Source organism: Suncus etruscus, chromosome 3 (assembly GCF_024139225.1).
Source record: "Suncus etruscus isolate mSunEtr1 chromosome 3, mSunEtr1.pri.cur, whole genome shotgun sequence".
Taxonomy (NCBI): Eukaryota; Metazoa; Chordata; class Mammalia; order Eulipotyphla; family Soricidae; genus Suncus; species Suncus etruscus.
In genome coordinates, this window is record NC_064850.1 from 138372656 (window position 1) to 138397550 (window position 24895).

A 24895-nucleotide genomic window follows, 5' to 3' on the forward strand; every position below is an offset into this window, starting at 1 on the left:
GCAGAACATCTTCTTGTATTTATTATTTGACCACAGTTGACAGTAGATAATTGAAACAGCAGAAAGTATAACCTCAAAGAGATGACTGTAACTATAAGTAAAATTTATATTAACTATTATATAAATATTTGTCAGCCTCTTTTATTATCCTATCTAAAAGACCAAATTCCCTTTACAGGCTTAAAAGTCTACGGTACTGATAGTTTTTTATTTAAAGATTATCCAATGACTATTAGGACTTTGGCCTAAATTCTGTCTACAGTTGTTATTTTTTTTAATATTCTATTTTAATCAAGACTGAATTAAAGTTATTTTGTTGTTGTTGTTTGCTTGTGTTTTTTTTTTTTGGGGGGGGGTCACACTCGGCAGCACTCAAGGGTCACTCCTGGCCCAGTGCTCAGAAATTGCTCCTGGCAGGCTGGGGGGACCATATGGGATGACAGGATTCAAACCACCATCCTTCTGCATTGAAGGCAAACACCCTACCCCCATGCTATCTCTCTGGTCCCTAAAGCTATTTTTTGAATTTGTTTTTGAATTTAATCATTTATTTCTAGAGACTTTAGATGCACTGGTATAGATGTAAACTATAGAAGAAGTCAAAAGGCTAGATTATGGCTGAAGAAATAGCACACGGGCCAGAGAGATAGCACAGCAGTAGGGCATTTGCCTTGCATGCAGCCAACCCAGGAGAGATGGTGGTTGATTCCCAGTTTTCCATGTCGTCCTCCGAGCCTGCCAGAAGTGATTTCTGAGCGAAGTCAGGAGTAACCTCTGAGTGTCTCCAGTTGTGACCCAAAAACAAAAACAACAACCCCAAAAAGGCTAGAATAATTAGATAAGAAAATAGAAATCCTATAGCAAATCTGGTAACTGATTTGAACTCTGTCTAACGAAATTCATTACCTAGTCTCTCCCCAAGTGTAGAATTAATATTCTAGGATTCATGGATGAATAATACAGTTGGGGAATTTCAGGTAGAGTAATCTTTATATATATATTTTTTACTCTTTCATTATTCTCTAGTGATGTCTGATGTCCACTCCTAACCATTCTTGACCAGTGGGGCCTTAGTTCAAAACAAGGGCCCAGATTGAGCCAATGTAGCTACATCACTTTGGTGCTGTCTACCAGGGCCAGCCCAGTGGTGCTGAATTACCGTATTTGCCGGCTTATAAGACGATTGTGCGTATAAGACGGCCCTCTAATTTTGCAGTTAAAACATAGGTTTAGGCCTATATTTGCTGTATAAGACAGAATGTTCCTATGCTGCAACTGTATCTTCCACAGTTAGCCAGTCACAACAAGCAAAGGCCCAAAAGTTATACTGTAATAGACGTCCTCTCTGACTCTGGCCAATCCGAGCAGACTTTTTACAGTGTAGATTCAGGTACAGAACACTGTATAATTTGCATGCATAAAAAGCCTGCTTGGATTGGCTGAGTTACAGAGGCGGTCCGAGCAGCCTTGCAGTGATTGGTGCAGGATTGAGTTGGAAAATTTATTTTGTGGCAATAGTCAGACAATTTTTGTTTAGCGACATATTGAAACATTTTTTGGGATATACTCAGCGTATAAGACGACCCCCGATTTTCAGTTGACTTTTTTCTGTTTCAAAAGTCGCCTTATACGCCGGAAAATATGGTACCTCTAGATTGCACCTAGCATACATCTACTATCTTTCTGGCCCCAGAATCAGATTTTTGTTTTAGGGTCACACCCAGCGGCACTCAGGGGTTACTCCTGGCTCTACGCTGAGAAATTGCTCCTGGCAGGCTCGGGGGACTATATGGGATGCCAGGATTCGAACCACCAACCTTCTGCATGCAAGGCAAATGCCCTACCTCCACGCTATCTCTCCAGCCCTCCAGAATCAGATCTTAAGTTAACATTATCCTGCAAGTTCAGGAATTTGAAATTATGATGGAGTGCATACGATTGAAGTTCTTAAAGAGAATACCCATGAGTTTGGCAAAGGTTGAACCTGTTGAAGGTTTCCAAAATGCCATATGCATTATTAGTAAGTTTAAGTGGTGTACCTGGGGGAAGTACTTCATTAGTGACTCTCTCCATTCTACTGCTTGGTTTCTGTTCCTGGTCTCTTGATTTCAGTGCTAGTGCTTCAGTGTTTCAGCTCAGCCACCATCTTAGATGGGTATTTGTCATTTTTAGGAACTTCATTGAGATTGCTCTATACTATAGCATAGCACTCAAAGCCTCTCAGTCTGGCCTCCACATTGTTTGGAACCCACTCAGTGTTCCTGAGTTTACCAGGTTTTTTGTTTCTTGGTGTTTGGATTACACCTGGCGACACTCCAGGGTTACTCCGGGCTCTGTGCTTAGAAGTTGCTCTTGACAGGCTCGGGGGACCATACATGATGTCAGGAATTGAACGACTGTCTGTCCTGGGTCGGCCACATGCAAGGCAAACGCCTACCAATGTGCTATCTCTCCGGCCCTAGTTTACCAGCTTTTTGTGATATGCTGTTTTCCTTTATTCTTCTGATTGTATGCTCTTCTGAAATTTCCCTTTTCTTCCTATGGACCAAAGTCTGCTTGCTCACCATACTAGACTTACTTAGGATCAGCTTCCTTCCTACATTCTTTTTGTTTGGGGCCATACCCAACAATGCTCAGGCATTAGTTCTAGCCCTTCTTACCTGACCAGGTGCAGGAAAACATATGGGATGACAGAGATTGAACCCAGGTTGGCTGTATGCAAGGCAAATATCTTACCTGCTACACTATTTCTCCAGGTTCTCCCCTACCACAACTCCACTCGGCAGCGCTCAGGGGTTACTCCTGGCTCTATGCTCAGAAATCGCTCCTGGCAAGCTTGGGGGGGGGGGGGGAGCATATGGGATGCCGGGGTTTGAACCACCGTCCCTCTACATGCAAGGCAAACACCCTACTCTATGCTATCTCTCGGGCCTCTCCCTACCACAGCTCTTAAAGAAATAAACAATAATTTAAAAAAAAGCACAAAGAAAATATAGCACTTGGAGTTATTAATAGATTTTTTGCCCCCTTCCTCTTTTTTTTGGTTTTTGGGTCACACCCAGCAGCGCTCAGGGGTTTCTCCTGGCTCTACGCTCAGAAATAGTTCCTGGCAGGCTTGGGGGATGCCAGGATTCAAACCATCGTCCTTCATGCAAGTCAAATGCCCTACCTCCACTCTATCTCTGGCCACTTTTTTGCCTTTTTATTTATTTATTTATTTATTTATTTATTTATTTATTTATTTATTTATTTATTTAGTGGTTTTTGGATCACACCCGGCAGTGCTCAGGGGTTATTTCTGGCTCCATGCTCAGAAATTGCTCCTGGCAGGCACCGGGGACCATATGGGACACTGGAATTCGAACTGATGACCTTCTACATGAAAGGCAAACGCCTTACCTCCATGCTATCTCTCCAGCCCCTTTATTTTTAATAATTTATATTTTGTTCCTATTGCCTGGCTTTAAATATTTTCTTTTACGAAAAATTGTGTGAGTGTCAAATAGGTTTCGTGTAAATACCTGATGGTACAGACCATCATGATGGAGAGCCCATCAGAGACACTGTTTGAAGATTACTCATAGAATTGGATCTTTAAGGAAGTTAAGGCTGTGTAACATGGATAAAAATAGAAGTCATGCTTGAGGAAAAAAACAGAATGAAAGGCAGTGCTAGAAAGAATTTAGGGTGCCTACCAAGACACTTTTTAGGATATACTAGGAAATGTGGTGTAGGAAACTATGCTGTTTGTTAAGTCATACAAATTAGATTAGCATCTCTGCTGTGCTTCACTTGTATTATCTTAAGCTACAGACTTGAATCTCTCAATGTTAGTAGAATGGGCATGGTGATACCAGTTTCATAATGTTGTGGGAATTAAAATCCCATAAGATTTATCATACAGTACCCACACATTATAGGCACTAAATAATCTCTTACATGGTGATAATAAGTAGTCATGTAGTCCATAAGAAATCTTTTGTTTTGTTTTGTTTTTGTTTTCGGGCCACACTCAGTGGTGCTCAGGGGTTACTCCTGGCTCTCTGCTCCTGGCAGGCACGGGAGACCATATGAGATGTCGGGATTCGAACCACGATTGGTCCTGGGTCGGTGCTTGCAAGGCAAGCGCCCTACCACTGTGCTATCTCTCTGGCCCAAGAAATCTTTTTGTTTGAAATTTTATTGAGACACCATAATTTATAATTTTTTTCAATTTAAAAATTTTTATTATTACATGATTTAGTTGTTTCAGGCATTAAATATCCCATCAATGTGATCTTGACTCCTCCAGTGTTCCCTAGCTTGTTCTCTTGCAGGCACAAATAAATTTACTTCATATTGTTTGTTACAACACAAAGACAAATGGAATTATAAAACGTAAGTCAATAATGGTTACTTTGAAATGATTGTTATATCTCTTATGGTGTTACAAAAGTTATTGTCTAAGGATTTACTGTGTGGTATTTTGAGCTAGTTGAGCCTTCTGTGTTTAGCTTGGTGGTCTTCTATGTAACTTTCCCATCAAATTTTCTGTGATCCTACTGGGCTGACACTATTAGGAAATTTTGAGTTGTAAGTGGCTGTGAGGTCCAAGATCGATAGATCTGGAACAAATTTGGTGGCCTGGCAGTTTAATAAGGTAAAGTTGTGGAGCTTAGATGTTTGTGACCCAGGATATCAGGTGTGGCTCTGGGCTGCTTTCACTTCAGGCAGAAAGTGGAAATTGCCCTTACCTTTTCAGAGAAGCCCCAAAGTTTTCAGCTCAGACCAGAGTACCTGGAAGACTTGGTGACCGTCATTTTTTTTCCCTTTTGAAGCTTAAAAAAGAGTTGGGCTCACAGTTTATAATAATGTTAATTGTAGAATATCTGTAGGCATCCAAGGTTCCAACACCACAGGCGACAAGAGTCACTGTTCCTTTTATTTATTTTTGCTGTTGTTTTGTGGGTGCACACCTGGCAATGCTCCAGGGATATGCACTCAGGAATCACTCCTGGCAGTGCTGGGGGACCAGATGGGATACCAGGGATCAAACCCAGGTCGGCTACATGCAAAACAAGCGCCTTACCCACTGTACTATTGCTTGGGCCCTATGTCAGTGTTTATTCACCATTGTTCTAGGGATCACTCTCTCCTTTTTTGTTGCATTTTTTGGGTCACACCTTGTGATGCTCAGGGGTTACTCCTGGCTGTGTGTTTAGAAATCGCTTCTGGCTAGGGGGACCATATGGCACACTGGGGGATTGAACCGTGGTTCGTCCTAGTTCAGCCGTGTGCAAGGCTGCGCCACCGCTCCGTCCCCGCACTCCCTCCTCCCTCCTCCTTCTTTCTTCCTTCTTTTTTCTTTCTTTTTCTCTTTCTTCGTCACACCCGGCAGCACTCAGGGGTTACTCCTGGCTCTATACTCAGAAATCGCCCCTGGCAGGCACAGGGGACCATATGGGATGTCGGGATTCAAACCACCATGCTTCTGCATGAAAGGCAAACGCCTTACCTCTGTGCTATCTCTCCGGCCCCTCACTCTCTCTTCTTAAACTCAACTCTGTAGGCCAGTTTTCTTTTTTTTTTGGGGGGGGGTGGGTTTTTGGGTCACACTTGGTGGTGCTCAGGGGCCACTACTTGCTCTGCACTCAGAAACCGCTCCTGGCAGGCATGCAGGGTCCTGTAGGTCAATTCTCAAGTTCTCTTGTCATTGGGCATTTGTTTTTTCTTTATTGTTTCTTTATGTGCCATGTATAAGAAGTCATCTTGTATTCCTTTCTTTCTTACTGACTTCACTTAGCTTGATATTCTAGTTCCATCTATGTTGCTGCAAATTACATGATTTTATCTTTTCCTTTTTTTTTTTTTTTTGGTTTTTGGTTTTTGGGCCACACCCGGCGGTGCTCAGGGGTTACGCCTGGCTGTCTGCTCAGAAATAGCTCCTGGCAGGCACGGGGGACCATATGGGACACCGGGATTCGAACCAACCACCTTTGGTCCTGGATCGGCTGCTTGCAAGGCAAACGCCGCTGTGCTATCTCTCTGGGCCCTTATCTTTTCTTATAGCTGAGTAGTATTCTATTTTGTATGTGTACAACTTCTTTATCCATTCATCTGTTCTTGAGCGTTTGGATTTTTGCCAGACCTTGGATAGTGCTATAGTGAGCAGAGAAGTGAAGATATCTTTTTGGAGGTGTTTTCACGGCCCTTGGGAATTACTGGGTTCTTTGACATTCAGTTATTTATGTTTGGAGACTTTCCCTACTGTTTCATAGATATTCCTACCAACAATGGATAAGGTTCTCCTTTTCCCACATCCCAGCCAGCTCTGGCTAATTTTTTTTTATGTGCACCAATCTTGCAGTTATGAACGATATTTTTCACTTGTATTTTGTTGATGATAAATAATATCCCAGCCATCTGTAGGCCTTTTTTAACTAAGTGTTTTTCAGCTCTTCTTCCTGTTTTTTGATGGGATTATTTGGGGTTTTTTATTTGTTTTTGTTAGGTTTTGCAAGTGTTTATATGTCTTAGATATTAACCCATTTCATTTGTCAGATTAGTGTGGACAAATTAACTTGTCAAATAGATTTTTTTCTTTGCAAAACTATTGAAATGTGGAATGTATACTAAGGTTTCTATTTCTTCATTAATGTGAAAGAGCTTACTGTGACTTGGGTTTTAGACCAGCTTTGTCTTTGGCTCATGATTTTTTTTATATATAATAACATATATTTTTTTTGTGCAGACATTTAACCGCTTTATATTCTTGTCAGAAAAATATTTTGTGTATTGGCATTAGGTTTTGGGTTTGTTTTGGTTTTGACATTTTTGTTTTTGCTTTTTGGTGGCCACCTCTGGCAATGTTTAGGGCTTATTCCTGACTGCATTCAGGGATCATTCCTGAGGGTGGTTTAGGGGATAATATGTGGCGCCAGGGGGCAAATCGGGTTGGCAACATGCAAGGGTATGTGCCCTACTTGCTATACTGCTGCTCTGTCCCCTGGAGATCGGTTTTAAAACCTCTTTCCCTAGGCCCGGAGAGATGGCACAGAGGTGTTTGCCTTGCAAGCAGCTGATCCAGGACCAAAGGTGGTTGGTTCGAATCCCGGCGTCCCATATGGTCCCCCGTGCCTGCCAGGAGCTATTTCTGAGCAGACAGCCAGGAGTAACCCCTGAGCACCGCCGGGTGTGACCCAAAAACCAAAAAAAAAAAAAAAACAAAAAAAAACCCAACCCCCCCCCCCCAAAAAAAAACCCTCTTTTCCTCCTGTTGAAAAAGAAAAGGAAAAATAAAATCTGTTAATGCTGTACTGAATGAGTTACACTTCCTGCTCAACTTAGAAATGGTTTTGAGGCACTTTTTTGTTTTTTTGTTTTTGTTTTTGTTTTTGTTTTGGGACACACCTGGAAGTACTCAAGGAGTCACTTGGTGGGTTGAGGGAACCATATAAGATGCCTGGGTTGGCTTCATGCAAGGCGAATTACCTACCTACCTTAATTATTTTTGGTCTCTGCCTTGGTGTAACCCCATTGAGGATGATGAATAAGATTTCTCTTTCCTATTTGTCCTGAAAGACTTCCAAAAGAAGGTGATTTTATAATAATGATGAATTAGGTGAAAACAGTGTGTGGGTGTGTGTATTAAAAAAATTCATTATGACAGTATTGAAAGAGGAAGCCAATTTGTATTGTCAGCTTAGGCGAGTCATTTCTTGACAGCTAAAATCATTTCTCAGAAAACATACCCTTTGGGGGTAGGAGGTGAAGGAAATCATCGTCACAAGTTTACTTAGTTTTTATGGTTATAAACCACAGTTCTATTTAGGTATTGCATTTCTTCATTCACCCAATGATGAGAGAAGATTATATCCCACAGGGGATTTCTTTGTAGTTCTGTTGCTGTTAATAGATGTTGAGAAATAAGATTTCCTGTGAAGTGTGATTTATTAGCATAAGGGTATTTCATGCAACATAAATTGAATTCTTTTTGGGGGGCCACACCCTGTGACGCTCAGGGGTCACTTCTTGCTATGCGCTCAGAAATCGTTCCTGGCTTCCGGGGACCATGTGGGATACCAGGGATCGAACCAAGGTCCATCCTGGGTCAGCCATGTGCAGGGCAAACGCCCTATTACTGCACTACCCCTCCGGCCCTATAAATTGAAATTTTATTAGTTTATTTTTCTTTTTGCCAGATCCTTTAAAAGATAGGAAAGAGGGCTGGAGTGGTACCACAAGTGGTAGGGCATTTTCCTTGCACGTGTCTGACCTAGGATAGACCTCAATTTGATCCCCGGTGTCCCATATGGTCCCCTAAGCCAGGAACAATTTCTGAGCGCATAGCCAGGAGTAACCCCTGAGCCTCACCGGGTTTGGCTCAAACCCCTCCCTCCCCCCCAAAAAAAAACAGATAGGAAAGAGGAAGATACCTTACTGCTTAGACTAGACTGATAAGAGTACTGTGGTTTTGGATTTGCTTATAGCCCATTCATTTTGATCATCATAGGTTCCTGCATAGAGTAAACTATGGGAGAAAAGAGAACAAATGTTTCTTTTTCCATAACTCGGAAACTAAAACTTTGATTTGAAATACGTGTTTGGATTGACTGGCATTTACAGAGCAAGGAAAAGATATTTGACCTCTTCACCCAGCCCGTTTCTATGTCAGTCACTTTTTTCTTTTTCTATATGTTTCCCCTTTTGTTTTAGACACTGTAGTTTACAATAATGTCAAGTATCATACATTCCCCGTTACCTCCTTTTAGCAGCTAGTCTTTATTATTTTATTTATTTATTTATTTATTTATTTATTTATTTATTTATTTATTTATTTATTATTGTAGTCTTTCCTACCTTGGTCTATTTCCTCACTTCACCCCCCTCCCAAAGTTAAGCTTCCTATTAAAGCTAGTTCTCCTGCTCTTCATTTCTATTGCCTTTGGACATTGGTTATCCCCCAAATTGCAAAGTTTTGAGGGTTCGTTTGTTTGTTTGTTTTGGGGCCAGTAACTCGGGTTACTCCTGGCTATGTACTCAGAAATTGCTCCTGGCTTGAGGGACGATATGGGATGCCAAGGGATCGAACCGCGTCTGTCCTAGGTTAGCATGTGCAAGGCAAACACCCTGCTGCTGGTGTCATTGCTCCAGCCCCCAGCAAAGATATTTTAAATCAGCTAGTGAATCTTAATTCATATATGGAGAAAAGGCATAGCCCTCTTTGTTTTTTTTTGGTTTTTGTTTTTTGTTTTGGTTTTTGGTTTTTGGGTCACACCCGGCATTGTTCAGGGGTTACTCCTGGCTGTCTGCTCAGAAATAGCTCCTGGCAGGCACGGGGGACCATATGGGACACCGGGATTCGAACCAACCACCTTTGGTCCTGGATCGGCTGTTTGCAAGGCAAACGCCGCTGTGCTATCTCTCCGGGCCCAGCCCTCTTTGTTTTGGAAAACATAAATCATGCCAGTTTCTCATAGTCTTTGATAACTTCACTTCCTGAAGTGTGTACACTATACTTATCGTTTCAAAATAGGTTTATTTATTAGTTCCTGACACTGTTCTCATTTGATTTAGCAAGTTTGGATACTTAGATTTATTTATTTTGTAATTTGATGGGGCCCTCCCTAGAAGTGCTTGTGCCATCTGGTATAGGCTTGTCAGAATCAGATTCTCAAATAGGTAAGACAAGATGTGTGCTTCCTCTCTCCACCCCATTTATCTCCTAGACCCAGTTTTTAAGGAAGATTTATTTTACTATTCAGTTTTTTTTTTTTTAGCTGTCTTGGAATGGAGCTCAGTTCCACTGGCTTTGTGGTGCTCCAAACTACCCCAGATACTTAATTTTTTCTAATAGAACAGGACAGTTAAAATAAATATCTATACTATAGATGTTTCAGGGTTTTTTTGTTGTTGTTTTGGTTTTGGGACGACACTCAGCTGCACTCAGGGGTTACTCCTGGCTCTGCACTCAGAGATCGCTCTTAGCATGCTTGAGGACCATATGGGATGCTAGAAATCGAACCCGGATATGTCCTGGGTCAGCTGCGTGTAAGGCAAATATCCAACCACTGTGCTACCACTCCAGTCCCCAAGAAATTTGTTTTTAATCCATCCTGAGGAGAAAAGTTCAGCCAACATTTGTAGCTAATTAAATAGCTATGGTTTGCCATCAGTTGCCTTCCATTTTGAGTCTTAAACTGCTAGCAAAGTAAAAACCTACTCCCTGGGGGGGGGGGGGAGATCAGAATTATCTTTGTTTTTGCAGACTTTTTTTTTGTAAATAAATGTCATCTAGGAACCAGAGCCACTTCTTGTGTTCTGCATCCCTTTGGTCAAATACTGCAGCTTCAAAGGATAGATGAGTGTGTATTGTGTTTTAATGTATTGAAGTGATACCTGAAGTTGGTTTTGAAGGTAGGAGGGAAATGGTAGTAATTCAGGCTCACATTCCTCAAGGAAGGTAATCAAATATCAGGGCCACTGCCGCAGTCCCGACGACCTCCAGAGCCACAATTGATGATATTCTGGAAGTCATAAGGAATTGAACCCAAGTCTATCACATGCAAAGGCATGCATCCTAACCACTGTGCTATCTCTTGACTTCATTTCAGATACTCTAAAGACAAAGGGTCTTTCTGCTTAAAGGTCACTCTTCCTTAGTTATAGAAGAAACAGAGGAAGTGATGAGGAGGGCAGCTGCACTATGAATCAGGTTTTAAGGATTACTTCATATTGGCCAAATTGCTGTTATCAGTTGTGCAACAGATATGATTCACTTTGAGTTCTTTGTTCTTTCTGTAATTACATAGGAACGAACATAAGGAAATACTTGCCTTTAGCTACTATATTTTAATGGATCTTGAATTTTAGGTATTGTGTAGCATTTTAAAGGCCTTCATTCTGAGTACTATCTAGGTACTATAAGATACACAGTCTTATTTTGTTAATTAGGTAGTTGACCTTTTTACTGTCTCATATAACAGAGTTGTCAAACCTAAAATAAAGTTTTAAAGATAGTGCTTGCTGACATCATCTTTCCGAGAACACTAGTATTAAGTGATTTACTATAACAAGATTTAGTTTTCCTATTGGCAAGTGACATGTAATATTTACAGAGATCTTAGGTTAAATCCAGCAGTATCATCTCAGATAAATTGATTGGGTGAACTAAAGCCATTTAACATTTTCTTTCATATGAAAATAATGTAGACATTTGTTCAGTTTAAAAGAGAGGAGAGGGGTTAGAGAGATAGTATAGTGGATAGGGTGCTTGTTTTACACGTAGCTGACCTGGGTTTGATCCTTGGCATATCATATGGTCCCCTGAGCATCATCAACCACCAGTGGTGATTCCTGAGTATAGAACCAGGAATAACCCTTGAGCTTTAGCCTGTAGTAACCCCTGGCTCTGGCCCCCAAACCAAATAAATAAATGATGTGTTTAAAAGAGGAGAGAGTGGATATTTTTATGTACATTTTCTTTAGAGAGAATTCCTTAGAATAGAATATATTCTGCTGAGTTAAACATCAAATATTTTTCAGTTCATTTCTTACATCTTATAGTTAATTAGAATTTGGGGGGACTTGCTCAGACTTGCTCACGTGTTAATCCTGGCTTTCTTCTGGTGATACTCAGGGACCATGTAGGATGCCAAGGATTGAACCTGGGTTGTCTGCTCGAAAGACAAGTGCCCTACCCACTGTACTCTTGCTCTAGCTCCTGTATATTTAGGATTCTAAGTTTATGTTAATTCTCTTGCTATTTATAAGTTTCACTCTTTCTCCTTTCAACCAAAACACTGGTGATATGTTTTAAATTATTATTTTTGTTCTAATAAGGTAAAGTGAGTTTTAAAACTATTTTATAAGACTTTACACACTTTTTGTATAATAAAGGTATGGCTTATATCTTTAAAAAAAAGTTCTGTAGGAAGAGACAGTACAGCAGGTAGATAGAGTGGTTGCCTTGTATGTGGCCTACCCATGTTCAGTTCCTGGCATTTCGTATATGGTCCCCCGTCCCCCCCCCCCCCCAAGCACTGCTGGGAGTAATTTCTGAGTGCAGTGCCAGGAGTTAATTCTGAGCATCACATAGTGTGGCCCAAAAAACAAAAATATAAACAAAAAATGTTTTTTTCCTGTAAGAGAACTTGCAGAAAGTATTACACAGCAAATAAGCTAACCAGGATTTCATCCCTGGCAGCTCTGTGATTCCCCAAGTACCACCAAACATGCAAAAATTAAAAACAAATTTTTTTTTAATAATAGGTTTCTAGAAGGAAGGCCAATGGATAAAACCTAGTGGTAAAGTACAGGGCCCTGATTGTAATTTGAACACTGATGGCAGGAGCCCTAAGGAATGAAGAGCCAGGGCCAAGTGTAGAGTTACAGCCCTTAGGATGGGGTTGGATGGTGGTAGAGGCATGGAGGTGCCTTTCTCTGCCATCCCAGGCCACGTCAGATGGCCGGTCTGAAGGTTCATGAGAGCAGCAGAAATCATACTCACTCAGACAGGCTTCAGGAAGTATCAGCTTTATACACGCCCTAACCAACATTTGTGGCTTCTAACCATTTAAGCATTCAGCCTTGCATTCTCACTTCTCCCTTAGCCATAGCTCTCCATCCAGGTAAATGCAAATTCCTCCCCTGTGGCCCTGAGGCCACACCTTTATAATCTCCCCAAGATCCCTCCCATTCCTGGGAGGGCCTTGCAGGTAATAATACACATAATATCCGCCCAAGACCCTCCCAGAAATGGGAGGATCTTGTAGCTCAGGTTACACAAAGTATGTGGGGTCACAGCCAAGCATTACCAAGAAGAGACTTCTATTTTTTTCTTGTTGTTTTAGGGTCAAACCCATTGCTGTTTAGGGTTTATTCCTAAATCTGACCATATGGGATATTGGGACACTGAGTGAGTGTACTCTCACTCTAGCCCCCATTCAATTTTTATAGATAGGCCTATCAGTATTAGGATACAAGATTCTAGAAGATCCTTTTTTTTTTTTAGAAGGCCTATATTCAATGCTTTTTATTATGTTACATTCCTCAGTTGAAATAGCTGAAGCTCCTTCTGTCCAACAACACACCAAGGATTATATTTTTTAATTTTTATTTTTAATTTTTTTAGCAAAAATGAGAAATTTAGAATTTGACAGCTGTTAGCCTATTTTTTGTTTTGTATCTTCCATAGTTTTATATCCATGAACTTTAATATTTAAATTAAAAAGTTTGAAATGACAGTTACAGTTTATCATTCTCTATTTCAGATGATCACAGCCGTGTTAAATTGCAAAATGCTGAAAATGATTATATAAATGCCAGCTTAGTTGACATAGAAGAGGCGCAAAGGAGTTACATCTTAACACAGGCAAGTGGTGTGCTCGTTGGGCAGATGCCTAGCAGTACAGTTTATATGGTTGGGTGCTTAAAAATACAACTGAGAATATATCTTGACTGATTTAGGGTTTTATTGGTTTTCTTTACCTTCTTTTCCTTTTTTGTTGGTTTTGCGTATATATTAAATTGGAAACTATGTTGAAGCTATGTGTACATGAGATCAAATTGAAGTTACTTTTTAGCAGTATGTATTCTGCAAAGGGAAATTTTATTATTTATTTATTTATTTATTTATTTATTTATTTATTTATTTATTTATTTATTTATTTGGATTTTGGGTCACACCCAGCAGCTCTCAGGGATTACTCCTGGCTCTGCGCTTAGAAATCACTCCTGGCAGGCCTGGGAACAATGTGGGATGCCAGATTAGAACCACTGTTGGTCCTGGGTTTGCTTGTAAGACAAATGCCTCTCTGCCCCAAAATTTTATTTTTAATGAAATCATTTTGGGTAACTGATTTTCCTTGCTGAAAAGTTTCTAAAATCTTTGTTAGTGCTGTTATTTTAATTTATCTTTACATAGCTTGTATAATAATTAGGAGGCCTTTTATAATTAGAAGTTCTCTTTTTTAGTTTAGTTTTGTTTTTTTGGATCACACTGGGCAGTGCTCAGAGGTTACTTCAGAAATTGCTTCTGGCTTTGGGGACCATATGGGATGCAGGGTATCAAACCCGCGTCTTTTCTGGGTTATACACATGCAAGACAAAATACCCTACCACTGTGCTACCACTCTGGTACCCTGTTTCTTTTTCTTTTCTTCTTCTTTTTTTTTTTTTTGCTTTAGTTTGTTTGTTTGGGTTTTGGCCATACATGGCAGCGCTCAGGGTTTACTCCTGGCTCTGTGCTCAGAAATCACTCTTGGCAAGCTTACAGGACCACATAGGATATGGAAATGGAACCCAGGTCCTTCCCGAGTCGGCTGCATGCAATGCAAACATCCTACTGCTGGCAGCTACCCTCATTTCTTTTTTTTTGTTTTTTGTTTTTTGGGCCACACCCGGCTTTGCTCAGGGGTTACTCCTGGCTGTCTGCTCAGAAATAGCTCCTGGCAAGCACGGGGGACCATATGGGACATGGGGATTTGAACCAACCACCTTTGGTCCTGGATTGGCTGCTTGCAAGGCAAACGCCGCTGTGCTATCTCTCCGGGTCCCTGCTACCCTCATTTCTAACACATATTTTTCAGAGTAGGATATGTCTTGGATCCACCCAGCTATTTTTCAGCAAATAGTGACTATGGTTAGATCAGGTGCAACAGGAGGCCCTTGAGACCAGAGAGGCTGTAATCTTCTACCTGATTATTCCTTGATACACTAGCTGCATTCATATTCCAAAATGACCTTTTTCCATTCTAAGATAATAGAAGTGATACTGGTTTATATAATAGAAGTGATACTGGTTTATCTAAACCAGTTGTCCTTTATGTACCAAATAAAAGTGATTCAATAAACAGTACTGTCATTTTCTCCAGTTAAGGGTTTTTAAATATTCAAAAACTAAATTACAGAGGCCAGAGAGATAGTACAGCAGACAGGGCACTTGCCTTGAATGTGACTGACTCAGAGTTTAATTTCTAGCACCCTATAGTCCCCCAAACCTTGCCAAGATCATTCCTGAGCACAGGGCCAGGAGTAAGACCTGAGCACTTCTAGGTATGGCCCAGGCCCTCTCCCTAACACAAAATCTAAATTATGTTGTCATAGTATTTGCTATTTCTTTTTTTATTATTATTTTTAATTTTATTTTATTGAAACCATTGTGATCTAGTATTTGATATTTCTTTTTTTTTTTTTTTTTTTTTTTTTTTGGTTTTTGGGCCACACCCAGTAACGCTCAGGGGTTACTCCTGGCTATGTGCTCAGAAGTTGCTCCTGGCTTGGGGGACCATATGGGACACCGGGGGATCGAACCGCGGTCCGTCCAAGGTTAGCGCAGGCAAGGCAGGCACCTTACCTTTAGCGCCACCGCCCGGCCCTATTTGATATTTCTTAAAACCTAGTTTGCATTAGTATAATCTGTTCTTGAAAGAGAAAAAATTTAGCATGGTAAAGAATACAAATTAATATAACTGGCTTCTATTAGGCTATTACTTTTTTTGTTTGTTTTGTTTTTTTTTTTTGTTTTTTTTTTTGTTTTTTGGATTTTGGGGCCACTCCAGCGGCGCTCAGGGTTTATTTACTCTTGGCTCTGTGCTCAGAAATCACTCCTGGAAGGTTCGGGGGACCATATGGGATGCTAGGGTTCCAACTTGTATTGGTCCTTGGTCGGCCACTGTGCTGTCACTCCAGCCTTTTTAGGCTATTTCTAATTTTAAAGAATATTAAAGCTATTCTGTAAATCGACAAGAAAATTAATAATCTGAAAAAATTGCCATAGAACAAAATTTCAACTTCAAAGAAAATAAGGTAAATACTATATATGAAAATGTATTTTTTTCCTTAATATATAGACTATAGATTTAAAACTGCAACTGGCTACCTTTATTTTTTTACTTGTTAGAACAACAAATTAAAAGTTTATATTGCTTAGTAGTCAGATACATATTAAGGTATATTTGAGGGTACATATTGCAATTTATTTGAGTAAAATAGTACTTGAATAATCTGCAAAGGATTAAATTTGTCATATCTGTACCATAAGTAACGGTAGTATTTCTGGAGATTGGGAATAGAAACTTTAATTTGTTCTCTATCTTTCATGTTTGAAGTTTTTTTTAAGAGTACTTATATGTTTTTAAATAAGCTAGTTTTTTACATTTGAAAACAATAATTTTTGAAAATAAGAAAGAACACCCAACCACCTTAGATCCCTCATCTCAACTTTCTTCTTCCTTCCTTCCTTCCTTCCTTCCTTCCTTCCTTCCTTCCTTCCTTCCTTCCTTCCTTCCTTCCTTCCTTCCTTCCTTCCTTCCTTCCTTCCTTCCTTCCTTCCTTCCTCCTTCCTCCCTCCCTCCCTTTCCCCCTCCCTCCTTCCTTCCTTTTTTCTTTCCTTTATTTCCTTCCTTCCTATACTGTTCACTTCTTATAAAGGTGTATCTAGTGTTTTTATAGCCTTGCACTGCCTTCTGCCAAAAATAAAACGATTTTCTTCTTACCTTTGCCACCTGACATAGAAGGACATCTAGCATTCTTTGGAAGCAGAGACAGTTTTTGATCTTGTACTTAGGAATAGAGCATGTATTCAGAAAATATTTCACAAAATAAGGAGAGATGTTAAATGTTTATTAAACTCAGTTATTTGAGGCCGGAGAGATAGCATGGAGGTAGGGTGTTTGCTTTGCATGCAGAAGGATGGTGATTCGCATCCCAGCATCCTATATGGCCACCAGGTGTAGCCCAAAAACTGGTGGGGGGGGGTGGGGAGTCTGAGAAAAGGTGAGGTGAGGGATATTCATAGTGGCATGGATACCATGAAATTTCTAGGTTGTTTTTTTTTTAATACTTTTATAGTTAACTGGAGTTTATTGGCTACATAGCAACACATAAGAATCCTTTTGTACTTGCCAGTAGTCCGTGGAGGCAATACCTCTGCTGTAGAAAATGAAGGAGAAAGAAATTTCTCTTTCCTTTCTTCCTTTGCAGCTCAAAGATTTCTGACCAACCAGATAATTCTGTAGACTCTAGTTTGCATTTGGGTTATTCACATCCAGTGCAACCACTTTAGTGCTCACATAATAAGGTGATAGAGGGGCCAGAGTGATAGCACGGTGGTAGGGCATTTGCCTTGCATGTGGCTGACCCAGGACAGACCTCAGTTTGATCCCCGGTGTCCCATTTGGTCCCCAAAGCCAGGAGCAGTTTCTGAGTGCATAGCCAGGAGTAACTCCAGAGAATCACCTGGTGTGGCCCCAAAACAAAACAAAACAAGAAAGGAGATAGAAGTGACAGTATCAGTTTCCAGTCCATAGAACTCTAGACAAAAGCTTGCCCTGATACTGATTCCCACTCAAGACTGGTTTTCCAGCTCTCTCAGCTTAGAAAGTTACCCAGACATTTTTTCATTTTTGCCTAAGTAGTTCAAAATCAATTTTGATGATTTATAACATCGAATCCTAGCTAGTATAGGGCTTCTTCTTCTTCTTTTTTTTTTTTTTTTTTTTGGTTTTGGGGTCACATAGTGCTCAAGAGTTACTCCTAGCTCTTTGCTCAGAAATCGCTTATGGTAGGCTCTGGGGACCATATGGGGTGCCGGGATTCAAACCACTGACCTTCTGCATGCAAGGCAAATGCCTTTCCTCCATGTTATCTCTCTGGCCACAGGTCTATTTTTATTTGTCAAGTGGATTTAAAGTCATGATGTATTTCTTTGGTTCAGTACATTTCAGTACTGGAAATATCACAGGGTTATCGCAATAAAGTCAAGTCTGTAAATTTTGACTTTCCGGTCATAAAATATTTTTGTTTGCTTCCTAATACATAAAATAGTTAGATTTATGCTATACTGTTGACTGATAAAAAAGCAGTACGATTCTGTCTATACAAACAAAATACATACTTTAAATGTGACACAAAGTAAGGACATGTGCTATTAGAAAAATGAAACTTCATAAAGTTGCCTAATTCCAGATTGTCATGAACCTACAATTTGTAGAAAATATAGTATTTGAAATACAGTAAAGTGAAGAATGCCATACCCTGTTTGAAACCAGAAGCTATTTTTTAAATTTTATTTATAGATTTTTATTTTTATCTATAAAAGATATTACAAAGATGAAAATGTTAATTGATAAAGGATGGAAACTAAAATATAATGAAAATACATTTTGTTTTATTGAAAAGTTATTTTTTTAATAATTTTTATTTTGACCAAAGTGGATTACAAATCTCTCACAGTAATATTTTAAGTACATAGTAACATTGAATCAGAGGCATTCCCACCACTGTTGTCCTCCCTCCACCCCTGTTCCCAGCATGCATCCCTTATCCCCTTCCTTTACCCCCCTCCCCCCGGGCTGCTAGTATATGTGGTCCCCTCTGTGTCTACCTTGTAGATTGGGTAACAATTCTGTCATCATTGGCTTTGGATTTGGTGTTTAAATATGATCATTTTTTATATGTACTCAATGTTCATATGACTGTTTGGTCTTGGTACCATCCCTCAATTTATGAGGCCGAACAAGATGATTCAAGTTATGTGGTTCTGTTTGAAGGGAATAAAAAGGCAAAAATCAAATAAGCAAAAAATGGGAGGAGTCCTTCTAGAGCAGGGGTCCTCAAACTTTTTAAACAGGGGGCCAGTTCACTGTCCCTCAGACCATTGGAAGGTCTGACTATAGTAAAAACAAAACTTATGAACGAATTCTTATGCACACTGCATATATATTATTTTGCAATGAAGAAACAAAACAGATACAAATACAATATGTGGCCAGCGGGCCATAATTTGAGGACCACTGTTCTAGAGGCTATAAATATCAATTTAAGAGAAGAAAGGGAAAAAGGAAGAAAAACATAATACAAAAGAAAAACTACAATGACCAAAAAAAAAAAAATCAAGCAAAAATACCTGAGAAGCACCACAGTAATAGACAATATCCAAACAATAACCACAATCCTGAAATAAAACCAAAGCAAAACAGAGAGATAAAAACAACAACAATAATAATGCAAAAAAATTGTGCTCCCTTTTTCTTTGCATAGGCATAGTAAATATTGGGGAGATTAGAAAGGAATTTCCTTGGCCTAAGATACAGGGTTTCTACACCCCTGAAGCATACTGTCATGGGAATAACTAAAGGCTCCGTACATGCTCTTTTACTCTCCCCTAGGTCCTTTTGTGGTGTCTGGAAACTTCCCACTCAGTCATGGATGATAAAATTAGGCCTCTGTAACTAGAGATCTTGGTATTTGCACAGGTCATAAGATGGAGCTGAAACCAGAGCTATATGAGAGTTTCTTTGAACCCGTGCCATCCTTTATCTTATCTACTCCTTTTCTGTTCTAACAGGGCCCACTTCCTAATACAGGTTGTCATTTTTGGCTGATGGTTTGGCAGCAGAAAACCAAAGCAGTTGTCATGCTAAACCGAGTTGTGGAGAAAGAATCAGTGAGTATAATCTATTGTCTATAGTGCAGTGTATTGTCTGGGATTATTATTTTACCTATTTTTTCTTATTTCTTTGTATATTCATTAGTTTGGGCTTTTATAGCTAAAAGCTAGTAGTCAGCTATTTTTTATTAGCCAGAAGAATTCATATATCATTTTTATTTCTTACCTTTAATATTTAGTAACAATAACAGACCTTTATCCTCTAAGATAAAATATAAAATAAATACATATAGATCTTTGGGCTCACTAGGGTACAATAAATAATAATAAATAAATAAAGTATAGAATTACTACACTTTATTAACAGAATTGGAGGAAATGTTTGTAAAATATTTAAATGATTATGGGTCTTTGGTTTGGTTTGAGAACCACACCTGGCAGTGATCAGGGGTTACTTATGGAAGAACCATAGGATTGAACCCAGGTTGGCTGTGTGTGTGGCAAATGCCCTACCTGCCATGTTATCACTCCAGCTGCTAAAGAAAGAAAATGTTTTATTATTATGACCTAAAATTAGATGCAAGCAGTCTTATTTCACAGAAGACATTTGTGGCTTTTTTTTTTTTGTTTGTTTTTGTTTTTGTTTTTGGGACACATCCGGCAGCGCTCAGGGATCGCTCCTGGCTCTGTGCTCAGAAATTGCTCCTGGCGAGCTCAGGGGACCATATGGGATACCAGGATTGGAACCACCATCCTTCTGCATGCAAGGCAAACACCTTACCTCCATGCTATCTCTCCGGTCCCAGAAGACATTTGTGTATTTGAAATAAAACCATTTCATGCACAGTTTTATTTTGTTTGCAATTCAAAGGATTTAATAAAAGTTCAAGAATTCACATGAGGGTTCGGAGCGATAGCACAGCAGTAAGGCCTTGCACACGGCCAACACAGGACGGACCCGGTTTGAATCCCGGCATCCGTATGGTCCCCCGAGCCTGCCAGGAGTAACCCCGAGTGCCAGCGGGTGTGACCCAAAAAAACAAACAAAAAAGAATTCATATGACAAATGACCACATTTTTGTTGAGTTCACCTTTTGCCCTTTTTTCCCCATGTATTTTATTATGTGGTTACCTAAGTGTTTCTGCCAACTCCCCAACCCCAACATTTTTGAGTCTACACGAGCAGATCTTATAGTAGTTTAGGGAACTTTTTGTTTTGTTTTGTTTTGTTTTGTTTTTTCGGGACACACCCATTTGATGCTCAGGGGTTACTCCTGGCTAAGCGCTCAGAAATTGCCCCTGGCTTGGTGGGACCTTTTGGGACACCAGGGGATCAAACCACGGTCCTTCCTTGTCTAGCGCTTGCAAGGCAGACACCTTACCTCTAGCGCCACCTCGCCGGTCCCAGAAAACTTATTTCTACACAAGCTACATAGCCACCACCAAATTTTTAATATAACCCTAACTCTTAAACTTGATCAACATCTGCTTCATTTGTGTTCCTTCCCCTTGTCTTTAAGTACCTATGCTTTTAACTTGTTTTTTTGTTTGTTTGTTTGTTTTTGGGCCACACCCATATGAAGCTCAGGGGTTACTCCTGGCTAAGCGCTCAGAAATCGCCCCTGGCTTGGGGGACCATATGGGACACTGGGGGATCGAACTGCGGTCTGTTCCATGGCTAGCGCTTGCAAGGCAGACACCTTACCTGTAGCGGCACCTCACTGGCCCTGATGTTTTTAACTTATTCATATTATATATGTTTTATTTTTTCTTTAGATGGACAGTTTTTCAGTTGTAAAATCAAATATTTGTGCAATGTGAAAGCATCATTGGTATTTTTAGGTTCTGAGACAGTAAATAGGGAAATATTTAAATTTGAAGGTATAGTGTAACACAAAGTTAATTAGTGAAATAATTTTAAGTCCTTTAACGTCTGTAGCTTTAGATTATTTTTCTGTAAAACCAGTCATTTATTTTCCCAGTTTAAGATTTTAGGCTTATTCCATTTCTTTAGATTATTGATTCTCTTGTGTAAAGTCATAATTGCACATTTTAAGTAGGAGTTTTAAAAAAAAAATTTGTTTATAATATGAGTGGTCAATGAGATATTTTTTGGGGGGTGTTGTGGGTGGAATGCATAAATAACTAATAAAATACACTTGAAAGTGTTTTTTTGTTGTTGTTCAGTTTGTCTTCTTTTCTGATTTGTTGTTATTGTGACCAGGAATCACACACATGCTTGGTTGTGGTGCTCACACTCAGTCTGCTGGGGGTCGCACTCTTTAATCATGGGCTTGTCCATATTTTATTATAGGGCTCAGCAGAGACTGATCTTCTGGCCATGGTTACTCAGTCCTTGTAGGGATTCCATCTTTTGGTTGCCAGGCCTTCACTGCTTGCAGTGTCAGGGACCAAAGATAAGGGCTGCCAGTGCAAATAGCAGAGGCACTGAAATTTGATAGGGTGTTTGTGGCAGCACCAGAGATCCAACTCAGCTTCTTGCTTGTGAAGCAAGTGCTTGAGTCACTGTTCTCAGCCCCTTATTGTTTGCTATGGAAGTTTTTATTTATTTTTAGTTTTGGGCCCACACCCAACAGTTTTCCTAGATTTACTTCTGGCTTTGTGCTCAGTGAGGGGTGAGGAGCTCAGAGAACCATATGGAGTGACAGAAATCTAACCTTAGATAGCCACATGCATGACAATGTCCTACCCTCTGTACTGTTTTTCAGATCCCTGTATGCTGGGGTTTTTGTTTGTTTGTTTGTTTTGGGGTCACACCTGGCATTGCTCAGGAGTTACTACTGGCTCTGTGCTCAGAATTCCCTCCTGGCAGGCACCGGGGACCATAAGGGATGCTGTGATTCGAACTACCATCCATCCTGGATCGGCCGCATGCAAGGCAAACACCCTACAACTGTGCTATCTCTCCAACCCTGTTTGTTTTTTTTTAATTGTATCTTACTACAGATAGCAGATAGCATACTATATCATCTTTCTCATATCCCTTTTAACATCTTAGTTCTACAGTTTTGTATGTAGACATGCTGTGTATTCACCAATTTCTTTTGATACCCCTGAATTATTATTATTATTATTATTATTATTATTATTATTTTTGGTTTTTAGGATCACACCCGATGGTGCTTAGGGGTTCCTCCTGGCTTTATGCTCAGAAATCGCTTCTGGCAGTCTCGGGGGGCCATATGGGATGCTGGGATTTGAACCACCGTCCTTCTGCATGAAGGGCAAACGCCTTACCTCCATGCTATCTCTCCGGCCCTGATACCCCTGAATTTTATATGTCGATAACAATTTATGTGCTGTCTTAAGACTTAAAAATTAGGGGCTGGAGAGATAGCATGGAGGTAAGGCATTTGCCTTTCATGCAAGAGGTCATCGGTTCGAATCCCAGCGTCCCATATGGTTCCCCGTGCCTGCCAGGAGCAATTTCTGAGCATGGAGCCAGGAGTAACCCCTGAGTACTGCCGGGAGTGACCCAAAAACCACAAAAAAAAAAAAAATAAAAAAAAAAATTAGCTTTGTGGGGGCCAAAGCAATAGAACAGTAGAGCAGTTGCACGTGACCAACCCAGGTTTCATCTTCGGCATCCCTTATGGTCCCATGTGCCTGCCAGGAGTAATCGGAGTGCTGCCGGGTGTGGCCCCAAAATGAAATATAAAAAATCATCTTGGCAAGATTAAAAAAAAAATGAACCTTTGCCCTCATGTTTGTTTTTCTTTCAGCAGCTTAACTATATTTTAGTTTCTCTTTGGCTTAAAAATTACTGTCAAACTCAAATGAACATCTTTTTAAGATTTTATGAAAGGGAAAGTATACCCAGAATTGCTGTTCCCAGCAGTGCTCAGGAGAGCATGTAATACTGACTATTGAACTAGAGCTCCTGCATGCAAAACCTGCACAATAGACCTTTGATTTATCTCCTTGGTCCAAGTCTTAAATCATATTTCTATGTGTCATTCTAGTTCATACTTTCCATGTGGACAACATGTTCCTTTAATTTATTACTTTAGATATTTTGGGGATCAGAGGGTTGGTGGGTTTGCACCATGCCCTGCAGAAGTCAGGTCTTAGTCCTTGCTCTGTTCTCAGGGGTTTCTCTTTGTTTTTTTGTTTTTGGGTCACACCCAGGAGCGCTCAGGGGTTACTCCTGGCTCTATGCTCAGAAATCGTCCCTGGCAGGCACGGGGGACCATATGGGATGGCCGGATTCGAACCACCGTCCTTCTGCATGAAAGGCAAAGCCTTACCTCCATGCTCTCTCTTCAGCCAGGGGTTACTCTTAGCAGTTCTTGGGGGTGGGTATCAAATCAGGGTCACCTGCCTGTGCAATCTCTCCAGAATCTCTTTTCTTTTTCAAAAGAAATATTTTTGGGATTATATTTGCTTGCTTTGATGTTTCTATTTGGTGGCTAGCGTACATGTTTGATTTTTCTTTGCTTCTCTATTTTCAATGCTTTCTAATCTTATTTGTCTCTTGACATATATGTTAGATAATCTTTGCTTACCTTACAAATTAGTGAAATTTGTCACTAATTCTCCCTAATATTGTTTGTATCTCCATCTCTTTATTTTAAATTAGTCTTCCTTTTTTCTTCTTATCTCTCTCCTTTTTTTTTTGGTTTTGGTGTCACACCTGGCAGCGCTCAGGGGTTACACCTGGCTCTGTGCTCAGAAATTGCTCCTGGCAGGTTCGGGGATCCATATGAATTGCCGGGAATTGAACCAGGATCCGTCCTGGGTTGGCCACATGCAAGGCAAACCCCATACTGCTGTGCTATAGCTCCAGCCTTCTTCCTCTTATCTTAATGCATTATCTGCTATTTATTCAGTTTTGTTCCTTACAGTTCAGCCCTCTTTTCTGAAATAATATATGCTATTGTAATTCTTTTCTATATATTATCACTTAATATTTTTTATTTTAGTTCTCATTTATGCTTTTTCTTATGCCATTTTTAAAGTCTCTTTAGCACTTTTTTCAGTATAAATTCATGATATTCATTGATTCATGTTTGTGATTTGGAAAAAGAATAATGGCCATAGTTTGCAAGCATGCATTTCTGGTATTTTTTTCCCTAGTGAAATTACTTTTTAATCTCACTTTGCTTCAGTGTGATGGCTTTATAATTTGGCTTTGGGAAGATCCTTTATTCTGAGAATTTTGAATTTTATATCAGTAGCTCTGCCAAGATGTAACAACTCTAGGTATTGGGGCTTATCTTTTGGTTCTCCTTCCTGTCCTAATTTTAGTAAGTAAATATGCGATGTTATTTCTAAATAAAAAGTATTTTGTAGCAGATTCTTAGGTATTCATGAAAAACATTTGTAAAATTAAGTCTTCAATACTTTGAAAGATAAGGTGCTCGCAAAACTTTGGGTCATTTAAAAGCACGAAGTTGAAGTCAGTTTGATATTAAAATATTGGGGTTTGGGCTTTAGAAATAATATTCTTTTTTGATACAAATATCTTTACGATGTTTTGGTATATAAGTTATGAAACATTTTATA

General features: G+C 39.8%; 1 protein-coding gene across 2 annotated transcripts in view; it reads left to right on the forward strand.

Annotated features, from left to right (window-relative positions):
• The window catches only part of PTPN2 (protein tyrosine phosphatase non-receptor type 2), a 78033-nt gene that overhangs the window by 25227 nt on the left and 27911 nt on the right, over nt 1–24895 (forward strand). For both annotated transcript variants that reach the window (XM_049770093.1, XM_049770092.1), the window contains exons 3-4: nt 13251–13351; nt 19328–19426. In XM_049770093.1, the coding sequence (XP_049626050.1) occupies nt 13251–13351; nt 19328–19426 (200 nt within the window). The remainder of the gene's footprint in view (nt 1–13250; nt 13352–19327; nt 19427–24895) is intronic.